The sequence below is a fragment of the Embiotoca jacksoni genome, unplaced genomic scaffold, assembly GCF_022577435.1.
Source record: "Embiotoca jacksoni isolate LCO1_2020_lvr unplaced genomic scaffold, fEmbJac1.0.p SCAF_15, whole genome shotgun sequence".
Lineage (NCBI taxonomy): Eukaryota > Metazoa > Chordata > Actinopteri > Embiotocidae > Embiotoca > Embiotoca jacksoni.
Genome location: NW_027185285.1, coordinates 7,460,106 through 7,471,872, shown reverse-complemented (window position 1 = coordinate 7,471,872; position 11,767 = coordinate 7,460,106). Strand labels below are relative to the sequence as shown.

At 44.7% G+C, this 11,767-nt stretch overlaps 1 protein-coding gene across 3 annotated transcripts; it reads right to left on the bottom strand.

Annotated features, from left to right (window-relative positions):
• Window positions 1-220: 220 nt before the first annotated feature.
• LOC138198085 (far upstream element-binding protein 2-like) lies at window positions 221-9,430 on the bottom strand. 3 transcript variants are annotated; one of them, XM_069149261.1, is made up of 18 exons: window positions 9,175-9,429; window positions 7,263-7,365; window positions 7,098-7,157; window positions 6,888-6,924; window positions 6,683-6,735; window positions 6,512-6,583; window positions 6,336-6,393; window positions 5,942-6,128; window positions 5,705-5,803; window positions 5,516-5,614; window positions 5,301-5,403; window positions 4,587-4,708; window positions 4,025-4,318; window positions 3,726-3,841; window positions 3,484-3,572; window positions 2,902-3,108; window positions 1,924-2,111; window positions 221-1,768 (listed from the first exon to the last, which is right to left on the bottom strand). In XM_069149261.1, the coding sequence occupies exons 1-18, from the start codon at window positions 9,301-9,303 to the stop codon at window positions 1,760-1,762; spliced, it is 2,025 nt and encodes a 674-aa protein (XP_069005362.1). In that variant the 5' UTR covers window positions 9,304-9,429; the 3' UTR covers window positions 221-1,759. The 3 variants fall into 3 exon arrangements, with proteins under 3 accessions (XP_069005362.1, XP_069005363.1, XP_069005365.1); XM_069149262.1 differs by having other exon boundaries at window positions 222-1,768; window positions 5,942-6,113; window positions 9,175-9,428; XM_069149264.1 differs by lacking the exons at window positions 221-1,768; window positions 1,924-2,111 and having other exon boundaries at window positions 3,019-3,186; window positions 9,175-9,430.
• Window positions 9,431-11,767: the final 2,337 nt, after the last annotated feature.

Sequence of the window (11,767 nt, the reverse complement as noted above, 5' to 3'; positions counted from 1 at the left end):
GGGTCATTTGTCTTAAGTGTAGGTTCAGCAATTCAGCAGAGATCATCTCGTCAGTGAATATCTTTGAAGCTTTCTGATTAATTTGAGGAAGACTAACAGTGACATATGTGATTTATGTCAACTGTGTTTTTACGTCTTGTGACAGCAGCTGTTGTGCTATGTTTGTAACGGAGCATAAAAGACAAAAAAAAAAAAAAAAGATTTTAAAGTAACTGACATTTGCCTTTTTAATTCAGAGTATTGCTGCTGGTGGTCATTTATTAAAGATATCAACACTGCTGCCAAAGGCAAGACTCACAGCTGCCGTTCAAAATACAAGAATCATACCTGATACTTCTCCGGAAGTGAAAACCAACAGCCTTATATTGCTGAATTTACAGTCTGTACATGTACAATATATGTTATAAGTGGGACACATTGGAAGACATTCTTTTGCACACAAACAGTGAAAGGCAAAAGATGTTGTTGGCATTCATAAAAACCAAAGTAGAAGACATGCAACCTGGATATGAAACTAAATCACAGCTTAGCTTGGGTGTAGCCTGCGATGACGTTAATCTGATAGAGGAACTGTGCAGTATGAACTACAGACGGTGACAGAACCTCCACCTGAACAAGACTCCCATGACATTTGAAGACAGATCTTCTGTAGTCTTGTTGAGGTGAACGCCCTCCAGCATTGTGTTGGTCTTCAAAGGTCTGACTCACTGACATAAGTGTTCGGCCTGAGCTGACCCAATCTGAAAAGCATCTTCTTCCCCCGTCCACGGTAAGTTTTTCCAACCAAAACACAATCATAAGAACTGTTTCCTGAAAGGTCATTTCATGAGGCAAAGGGGGCGTCTCAACTGCAGATGGAAGTGAAAATAATGTCAAAACAAACTGAGGCAACTCTTAAACCATGGCAACATAAATCACACATACTACATCCTCCACATTCACGTCTCAAACAACTCATTCCTTTGCATCTTGGAGAATTTTTTTTCAAGTCACCACACACAGCTCAGGACTTCTACTTTACCACGAGAAGCCCGACTCAAGCTGTTCCACAAGGAAAAGGGTGACCTTGCTTTTCCTTTTTTTTTTTCCCCCCGAATCGAATCTATCAAATTTCATCAGGTAGCACTCATTCCACATGCAGAAATCTAGATTGTACAACCCATTTGTACACCGTCTCGCTCATCCAAAAGACTCTAGGTGAACACATTCATGATAAAAAAAAAAAAGGATAAAACAATCCAAATTGAATTGAAGTTGAAACACCATGCAAGCCTCAGCAGAGCCAAACGTGACATCTTAAATTGAAAAAAAAAAAATTAAATGGGCCATAAAAAGTATTTCTCTGATGATAGTCCTAAAACCTCAGTAATTTGGTAAATATAACACTGGGGGTATGAAGGTAAGTGCTTTAAAGTTGAATGTATTGGCAACTCAGTCAGTAAAGTACATATTTCAAGGCTTCCTTGTGTGTATAAATCTACGCAGAGGCCTTGCAAAAAGTGAGTACATGTCATGGCCATGTTAATCAGTCTTCTCCCTCCCCTCAACAGCAAAGCACTAGAACATTTGTGCAGTTCACATTTTTTAATAAAAAGCATCCAGATGATGTTCAGAGGTGAGGAAGGGTTTCACTTCTCTGTGCAACAAATAAAAAGATATATAACTTAAATGAATAGATCCTGGCCTAAAGCTCAGGGTTGTCCTCTTTATCCTGTCTTCTCCGTACTCTGCAGCCTCAGAGATCTTCTGCCATCAACTCTCACTGCGCCTAAAATACAAATGGTTGAAAGGAAGCACATCCGTTGCGTGAAAAAGGATAGAATTATTACTATTGGGGGGGAAAAGAACCTCCACGTGAGATGGAGGAGCCAGAATAACAGCATCCACACATGATGAAAACCTCGCCGTAGCCTCTGTACCAACCTGTCCCTGCTGGGGAGTGGCGGGCTGCCCGGGGGCCTGTCCTGTTTGTCCGTAGTACGCCGCTTGTTGCCTGTAGTACTCCGCCCATGCTGCGCTGTAGTCCGGCTGGTCTCCAGATGTGGCAGCTGCGCCCCCTGCTGCTCCAGGAGCTGCAGCTGGGGTCCCAGGAACGGAGCCACCTGCCTGGGCTGCAGGTGACGGACATGTTAGACCAGGGGTCTCCAACCTTTTTCCCTCTGAGAGCTACTTTGACGATGTGAAAGTGTTCAAGAGCTACTCATGCTCAGTAACATTTATTCACATAGCTGAGCTCCACCCGAACCAGCTGAATAAGCTTCTTTTATGTGAACAATAACATACTCAACACACATTTTGTATCACAAGAACTTACATTCAACAGCGTGTGCACGCTTTTTTCTGTATGCATTTCTTTATTTTTTTTCAATTGAGGCGATGTCTTATTTTCTGTATTTACAATTACACAGATGTTCGCTTAATGCTCTCGGCAGTGCATGCGACTATTGTGTGGACAAACTGGTTTGAAAAGTGTCAAATGATGCGTTCTAATATAAGATTTAACAGGAAAATGCAGTGTTTTCTCTTCCATTCAGACCCCCCCCCCCCACCCCCCCCGCCCCTCCTGAAGGAAACACATGTCCACGTCAAAACCTAGTATATAGCTGCAGCCTGCGTGAAACTGGAGGGGTTTTAATTTGAGCAGTCGCTGCATTCAGTCAAACTGTGATGTGACTTTTATCTCTCACTCACTCAGTGACAGACACTTTATAGCTCTGGCCCCGCTGGTTTTTCTTTACGTGTTCACGTGTTTTGTGTTTCCCTGCTATGCAACCACTTTCCCGTTGTAACACAGGAACTGTTAGTTGTTTCTGTTGATTGACTTCAACCATTTCAGTCCAACTGAAGCTGATTTTGCTTGCTAGCAGTAAATCTACAGGTGCTTTTCTTTGTCTGTCTCACCCATCTTCTTGTAGTACTCCTCCCAGGCCTTGGTGTAGTCTGGCTGGCCCCCCGGTGTCTGCGCGGGCTGGGTCTGGTCCCCTGAAGCTTGCGCACCTCCAGCTGGGTTTGCGGGGTACTGGGCTGGCACAGCCCCCGATGGCTGCTGGTAGTACTGAGCGTAGTAGGCCGCCCAGGCTGCGTTGGGGTCATTGGCTGCTGCCTTGCCTAGAAAAGATGTAGGGTGGAGGGGGTGAGGTCCTCATAGGGTGAGGGTGAGCCCCTGCTACTGGCCTGGAGACCGGGCTTGGAGACCAGGGGGGAAACAGAGACAGGGTTAGCCAGAGCTGATACAGACACTGCATCTCATCACAACATTTCCATCAGTACTCCAGTTGACCTTTCCAGATTTAGAAAAAGGTGTCATTACTCGTCAGAATAACTGTGAGGGGTGTACAGTAAACATGTGGCCTGGGATGAATGATGTAGCGGGTTTGACGTGTTTGTAAAGAGGGCCGACATGCTTAAATAAACAAAGATTAACATTCATCAACATTTAGTCCCTTAAAATGTGCAGAGGCAGTGAAGTCAAGGGTGACTCACTGGGGTCGTGGGGTGGCTGGGGCTGCCACTGCTGGTAGGTGTTGCTCCAGCCCTGAGGGGTGTACTGGTGAGGACCTGGAGGACCCCCACTGAGGAGAAAAGAAGTGGTTTATTACTAAAAACTCCTCAGATTCATCGCCCCTTCGTGACAAGAAAGATTTTCTTAAATGCTGTGAAAGTCTGCTTTAATTTGTGGCAAGTAGAGCTACACGGACAGATGAATATTAGCTGCAGCTACTCACTGTGGTGGTCCAGGAGGCCCAGGTGGTCCGGGATTGTAGGGGTTGGGGTTGTAGGGACCCATTGGACCAGCAGGACCTGGTCCACCTGGCCCCGGGCCCAAAGGACACAGAGGGCCCTGAAACGCGTGATATAATTGAGTGTATCAGTCAAAGAATCACAGTGGCTTTTTATTTTAAGAGTATGCACAAATTCAAATGGGCAAATGGAGTTGTGATTATTTTTGTTCAAGCAGGGACTCCAACTGTTCCACTTTTGCTTTACTACTTGTTCAGCAACTATAAAAACCTCAGTAAAGTACCTCAATTTTCTCTTCAATGAGCTGTTTTGCGTGGTCGATCTGCTGCGGTGACCCCCGGATGATAAACAGCTTGAAGCTGGGGTCTCCGTTGGGGGGCGGCTGCCGAGAGATTTCCACAAAGGCCCCTGTCTGCTGGTTGATGGACTTGACGTTCTCTCCTCCCCGGCCGATCACGAGCCCACACTTGTGGGCAGGAATGGAGAAGGTCATTTCCCCTCCAGGGGGACCCCAGCCACCTTGTCCCCCACCTCGGCCCCTGTTGCCTGCAGGCATGCCTGGAGGACCTGGGGGACCCTGCGGATGGAGGCAAAGTCTCATGACTATAATGTAATGCAATAGATGTGTGTCTCTAAAAAAAAGAATACATTTATATTACATGAAAAGTAGTCATACTTTCTGGAGTTTAAATACACTGATGCATACATCACAAGGCTTAACTTATAAACTAAAAGAAAATACTACAATACAATACAAAAATTTTGTTTACAATTGTCAATTAATTTACAAGTGAAAGAAGCGGCTGTGACAGTTCTACTGCAGTGTAAGAGGAAGTGATCCATACCCCCTGTCCCTCCTCCCTGACCCTGATGCTCTGCAGCAGGTCGTTGATGATCTGGGCAGCGTGTTCGCAGCGTTCAGGCGGACCACTGATGTGGGCAATCTTATCTGGACCCGTCCCGTCATCTGTAAGAAAGATTTAAGAGCGCGTTGAGCAACATATTTGAAATGTAGACTTTAACAAAGTAATGATATGAAAAGACTTCTTGCAGTGCTGACCCCACGGAAAATCAACCCCCATGTCTGGAACTCAAGACCTCAGACAAACAGGGAAACTTTTAACACAAGACTTTGAGAAGAAAAAGCTTCTCAAAAATGCATGTTAAGTTATTAACATAAAATACAAAAAATACAGAAAGAAAGAAAATAAGGAAAATTTACACCCGCTCTACAAAAGCAAACTTTAGAAACAGAATGGTTTTTCTATGGTTTAAATAAAGTTTCTGTACCAGTACATAGAATACATCATTTTGCACATTAATACATTTGAGTCTGTGGTTTAAAGACAGTTTAGCCATCAAATCACATGAAATCCATTAGAGTCAGGAAATGCTACGAAGACATTCTTTAGCCCAGAGAGTGTTTTAGTTTTTCATCAGCAGCAGCTAACATCAACCTTTCATGTTGCCTAAACACTGACAACACCCTGAATGTATTTTGAATGCCAATGTGGAAAATTTATGAATTGAAAAATTACACAATTATCACAGGGACCTACCTTGTTTGAACTGGATCCTGACTCCAGCATCATTCTGGATTTTCTTGATCATCTCTCCGTTGCGCCCGATGACCACACCGACTGAGTGTCGAGGTACCGGGATCTTAGTCGGGGGGGGAAAAAACAAAAAAAGTAGGTTCCTCTTTTCATTACCTTGAATTCAGCTGAAAGATCCCTAAACTCACTACAATCGTTGCTGCCGCACACAAACTTACATCTATGCCTCCTCCCATCCGGGACCCGAACTCGTTCCTCTCACTGAAGCCAGCATGGTCTCTCTCCCTCAGAATCTCCTGCACCATCTCCTGGGCTTGCTGGAAAACAGAAAAACGTGCTGATTACAGTATATGGAAACTCACCGCTACATCTATTTTGAAACGCAAAGGATGATTTCATGCGTGTACCTGGACTTTGTACGGATCTCCGATAATGCGCAGAGGCTTGTCAACGTTGGGTCCCTGAGAGGCGTCCTGGATCAGGATCATCTTCACCCCTGCACGCTCCTGGAATATCACACACAATCAAACATTATGGTTATGCACGTGTTTACGGACACACGAATAAGTACACCAACATATAAAGATGAAGAAAGTGTACGGGAAAACAGTCACACACAGTCCGACAATAGTCTTGGATAATACCTGTAGCTGTTTGATGGTCTCTCCTCCTTTGCCAATGACAAGGCCAGCTTTGCCAGCTGGGATCATCATCTCATGTACTGTGTCGTTCTGCCCGTTGGTAGATTCGTGATAAGAAGACGGGGGTGTACCCCTTCCTCGTGACACTATCTCATCCAGCAGCGCCTTGGCCTTCCTAGCGGGGGAAGAGCTGACCAGTTACTCCACATTCACTTTACAAAGTCATGTCGTCATTTGGACCTAAAAGCTGATAAAATGTCATGATAAAAATGGTTGAAAGAACAGAGCTTCCAACATCAACATGTCACAAATGCTTCATTAGGCACAGCTTTCTTCGTTATTAGCCAACATTTCTAAAGCTTCCTCGTGAAAATACAATGAGCCCGTGGAGACTTACTGTATGGAGTCGTAGGAACCACTGAGAGAGACGCTCCTCTCTGGAAGGCCTCCGCTGTCTGGACACATACAGAGAGAACTTATGTAACTAAATTCAACACCAAAAGAAAAAAAGAAAACCGCAGGCTGTGATAAAAATGGAAACGTGTGGACAACGGCTAACTTCACAGACAGTACCTGGAGCTATCTGCACCTTGCAACCTGACTCCTGCTGAATCTTATTGATCTGTTCACCTCCACGGCCGATAACTGGGGATGAAAGGGGGGGGGGTCACACCGTCAAAAAATGTGTGTGATCAGTGGGACATTAGATCAGTATGTGTCAAAATAAAGTCGCGCTGCACTCACTGAGTCCCACCATACTGTCAGGAACGCCGTACTCCTCTGAGCTGGAGGCGGGTCTGACTCCATCAGCAAGCAGCGATGATAAACGAGAGTATAAGAGGCAACAAATGAAGCAGTGGTAATGTTTTTTTTTTTCTGAACTGACGTGACAGAAAGGCTGAATACTTCCAACGTAATACACAGTCAACTGAAAGCTGCGGGTTCTCACCTTTGCTGCGCAAGAGCAGCTAACTGTGCACCGATAGCTGAGGGAAAGATGGAGAGAAATCAGAGAGGGAGAGGTTTTGGATTACTAATGAACGGTGTGAGGACAATGTGACACAGACAGCGCACGTGAAGCGTGAACGGACCAACACTGTCAACTTAAACACCACAAAGCAAACTGTCGACTGAGCACAAAAGAGCAAGACTAACTCACACAGTGCCGTGGCTGATTCCAAGTCACTCTGGGCAGCCAGCTTCTTGCTCTCCGGTTCATCTGCCAGGCGAGGAAAGGACAGGTGTGTGAGGTGTCAAGAGTGGACGGAGAAGACCTTCTAAAGTCACCGTAGAGCATGCGATACAGAGGTGTAGTCACGGTTACCTGCGTCCTCCAGCTGTCGTTTCTGTGCGGTGAAAGGAAAGCCGTCTGATGCAGCGCTGTTGCTCATGGGAGGACCGGCATCACCGCCGATCTTAGCTGCGATCTGAAAGACAGGTGTAAACATCACCGTGGCAACGTACTGTACTGCTGAAATACACAGCAGATTAACACTCGTGCACTGCAAGGAGCAAACGGCACAGTCTTCAACATCTACTTGACTGGCACTAATGAAGAGTACTTTGTGCTACTATCATTATACAGTGTGTATGGTCTTTTATCAGTTAATTTGGAGTCTGTTTTGTTTAATTGTTTTTTTTTTTTTTTTTGTGAGGTGGCTGCTGTGGCACTTCAATTTCCCTGAGGGATTAATAATATGGCTACCAGCAGACACTCATTACAGGACAAGTCCACATAAAGTGTCAATTGTTGGACGACAACGTGCAGCCAGAACAGCGTCAGTGCTCCTTGGCATGGATTGTAGAAGTCACTATACTGGAGGGACGGAGCACTTTTTTTCTTAAAGATATTTCCTCATTTGGGGTTTTGATGATGGTGTTAGAGAGTGCTGCCCGACTTGTCGGTCCAAAATCTCCCAGACATGTTCAACTGGGTTGAGATCCACTGACTGTGAAGTCATCCTTTTCCAGTGACCCCTCGTGCCCTATGGATGGGGTCATGCTGGAAGAGACCACTTTCATCAGGTTATCCTGTAAAATGTTTCATCACAGGAACAAAGTGATCAACCAGAATAACTCCGTACTTGTGACCTCAAAGGGCATAGATGGACCCAAACCCTGCCAGAAAAATGCCCCCCCACCCCACACACACCACAACAGGGGCCGGGCATCCAGTTCTGTACCGAGCCCAGTGTACACCACACATGGGCTCTTCCACTTGTCGAGACGATGGTGAAGGATGACTCATCGGATCATGTCACTTTCCTCCGTATCCCTGTAGACCAGTGCCCATGTTTGTTTTTGCAACACTGAACTCTCAAATGTGCGTTCATCTTTATAATGAGCGGTTTATGCACTGCAGTCCGACTATAACATCCCTCTTCACGTAATTGCCGGCAGACTGATCAGGTCCTGTATTGAAATTGTCACTCAACTGAGGAAGAGTTGCTCCTACTCTTTTTCCCTTACATATCGCACTAATGGACGAGCCCCGTGCTCATCAGATGTGGGACCACAGTTTCTGACCCTATTCACTGACGTCTTTCACACAGATCTAATTACAGGCGTCACTTTAGTCACTGTTCCTACCGAAACAAGAGCCAGCGGAGCGGTCTGTGAGACTGAAGCTCCAGCAATCTGTGCCCAAACAAAAAAAAACTCTCTTTCAAAAGGCTCCTCTCGTCACCTCGACACAAAAGCAGAGGTTTCTCCACTCACTATTCAGATTTTTCCTATAATTTGTAACCTATTTGTGTTTGCCTGGATATAGTAATTCAGGAAGACTGGATACAGTGTCAGTAAATACACGTTGGCGCTCATGATGCCTTAAATGCACAGATGTTTTCTGTCCCAGCTCTTTTTTTTTTTTTTTTAACGCTGCACCACAGTTTGGCATCACACCTGGATTATTTTTTTTCACTTTTTAAAAATCAACCAACCCAGTTGGTTTAAAGTTGCATTCTGCCAGAAGTATTAATGCACGTAATCCTGATGGTGTATTTTAGCTGAGAGAAAGAGTTGGGACGCCGAATTAAAATAAGATAACAACGCTCGTGTTTCAGCTATCGTTTACCGTATGACGATATTCACCACTGACACGCTTTACTGCACATTCATGACCAATATGGGATTTCAAAATGTAAAGCCCCGTGTTTGGTGTGGAGTTGAGTCCAACACGTTAGCCCTGATGCTAACTACTTCTGCACAGACGTGCTCCCGCCGGGTGCATCCCTCACCTGCCGGGCCCGCTGCACCGCGTCCGCGAACGCATCCTTCTTGATGCCACCCGCTCCGTTTCCAAGAGCCGCCTGTCCGCCGAGAGGGGCCCCCGGACCGGGCGGCGGTACTGCGTTGTACTCCGACATTTTGAACCAGAGGACAAGCGAGGCAAAAGGAGCAGAAATCTAAGACAAGAGCTGCGCAGGAGCGGGAAGGAAAGTCAAGAAACTGACTGGGCAAGGATAGCGCCCGAGACACGACGGCAGCCGGGAAGGGTCACACGCATAGCTCTTCATACGCTTATTGAGAAGAGCGAAACTGACTAAATAAAAAAAAAATAATGAATAAAATGTGATATATTTGAACATTTCTGTATTAATTTGCCTCTGTATTTCCCCTATTTATTTATTTATTTATTTTGTATTCATTTAATCGTTTATTTATTGATGTTTTATTTTCCCTTTGCCCTATTCTTACTCAAACGATTATTATGATTCTCCGTAAACAACTACATTTTTGGCGGCTTTATCATATTCAAAAACTCCTGAAAGTTGGTACACGTGTCTCTCCCGGCGAAAAATGTCATATTTTAGTGGAGTCGCGAGTTCTTTGTGACAAATCTTTGGCTCACTGCAACCTATAACTCCACCGTCCACAAATATTCATTCAAACGCGACCAACATTGCCGCAGACAGTCTTTGGATAGTAGATATAGGTGTTTTCAAAGGGGGTCTGCAGTGATATTAAATATCTCCCTGTAATGTGTAGTGCATGCAAAACTTTTTCAATTTCTCCAAACGTTTCCACTTCATTAAAAGTTGAATCACCATCAACAGGCCAAGGTGGAACTTGACCCATTAACAGCAATGTTAATTGCTTGGTGAAGTATAATCTTTTACCTGTTGAGTTAACCAGACTGTGGACTCCGTGATACACTTTCTCCTGCCGCGCCGAAGATAGTCCAGCGGTCTACGGAATGTGCGTGGGGTCCTGGAAGGCCCGGAGACACGCTCCTCTCTGTCTCAAGTTTGTCCGTCTCAGAGGTGTCCCTAAGAGTGTGGTTGTATAACCAACCAGGAGACTCTACCGCCGTGAGCTGCCTGTCTTGCCACCATGTCGTGGTTTATTTCACGGTACATTGTTGTTCTTCTGTGAGCAACAGCAAATGCATCTTTTCCCAGGATGGTGTTGCCTGCTGAGCTCTCGCCGGACCACTGCGCTCCGACCATCACTGGTCTTAAATGTGTCGGTGGGGTTTTGCTGCCTGTAAGAATTGAATGCAAAAATAATCAGGCATGAAGTTGAATGCATTATAAGGGCTTTTTAAGGAGGCTTGAATCAACAAGAAAGGAGGCTTCAATAAAACTAACCCCACAGTTTTTCATGGGCAAAAGAGTTCTGTAGTGAATTTGTTTTTTAATTAAAGGATTTGGTTGTTTGAGTCAATTTTTGTATTTTTTTTTTTTTTAAATTGAATATGCAGCTTTCAAAGTAAGCTGATGAATAAATGAATTCACTGAGAAGCACAAATTATTGTTATTGGTACACAGAAATGTGTGACTCACCTTCAATCAGTGCTTTGAGTTTCTGTCTTTGTGTCTGCACTTCATCAAACCTCTTTGATGCTCTTTCAGCTGTTACTGTCATTTTTTTCTTTCCCATGAACACTGTCAAGAGAATAGTAACCGCCTCCATTTGTTGCAACCGTTGCCTCTATTTTCTCGAAAAGCATGATGACTTGAGTGCTTTCCTGCCTGTCACCGATACTGAGAACATGTTTTCTGTTTCTACATTGTTCAAGAATCCACTGCAGCGCTGGCCATCTAATGATTTTGGATTCAAAACTTTGAATTGGTGCAGGCACCGTAAACAGCACAATGGTGTGATTAAACACATCTCCCTGCAAACGTTTCAGGTGCTCTTTTAGTGAGGCTGTAAAGACCTGAGGCAAATGTAAATCCACAGGAATGACTAGAAGAAAGGCGTGAGGCCAAGGTGGACACAGATGGACACTGTTCTTGATTTCCCTCTGGTCCAGCTTTGGGGTGTTTTCTCGCGGATAGTGCCACCACCAGCCTGGAGTGTCAACCACAGTGACTTGTCTGCCATGTACCTCCTGCTGCCTCACTGCCACGCTCTGGGCAGTTCTTCTGCCGGTGTCAAAAACATTTTTACCCAGTATGATGTTGCCGGTGTCACTCTTGCTGCTGGGCTCTCCGTTCAATTCTCTTCCACCTATCAACACAATCTTCAGTTCTGGACAGTGATTACTTTGTCCTGTGAGATAGATACAGTGTTGTTATGATTGTTATGCTATTCAAATTAATCAATACAAATAAAAGTCAGCAGACTAATTAGAAATATTCATAAAAGCAACGAGAGTATATGTCATCATACAAAGTGAGGCAGTAGAACATTTTATCCTGTGACTTTGATTTCAGATCAGATGAAAGGAAATGCACACTTTTATTTGTTGAGTTGCTTTACCCTTCACATCAAACGCCTAACCAGGCACAGAGGTTTGGGTGTAATTAAATCTGCTCTATGACTTCTTTATATCCAATAGTCTTATGTTTATGTATCTCTGTTCAGCTTTGTTGTTCTTGTTTA

Bases quoted from the DNA above. Each gene is read 5' to 3' on its own strand.
- LOC138198085 (XM_069149261.1), bottom strand. From the start codon at position 9,303: ATGTCGGAGTACAACGCAGTACCGCCGCCCGGTCCGGGGGCCCCTCTC. The intron at 5,615-5,704 runs GTACACGCATGA...TCTGTTTTCCAG, and splicing joins GAGATCCGTACAAAGTCCAG to CAAGCCCAGGAGATGGTGCA. The intron at 4,709-5,300 runs GTAGGTCCCTGT...TCTTTCTTACAG, and splicing joins CAGGATCCAGTTCAAACAAG to ATGACGGGACGGGTCCAGAT.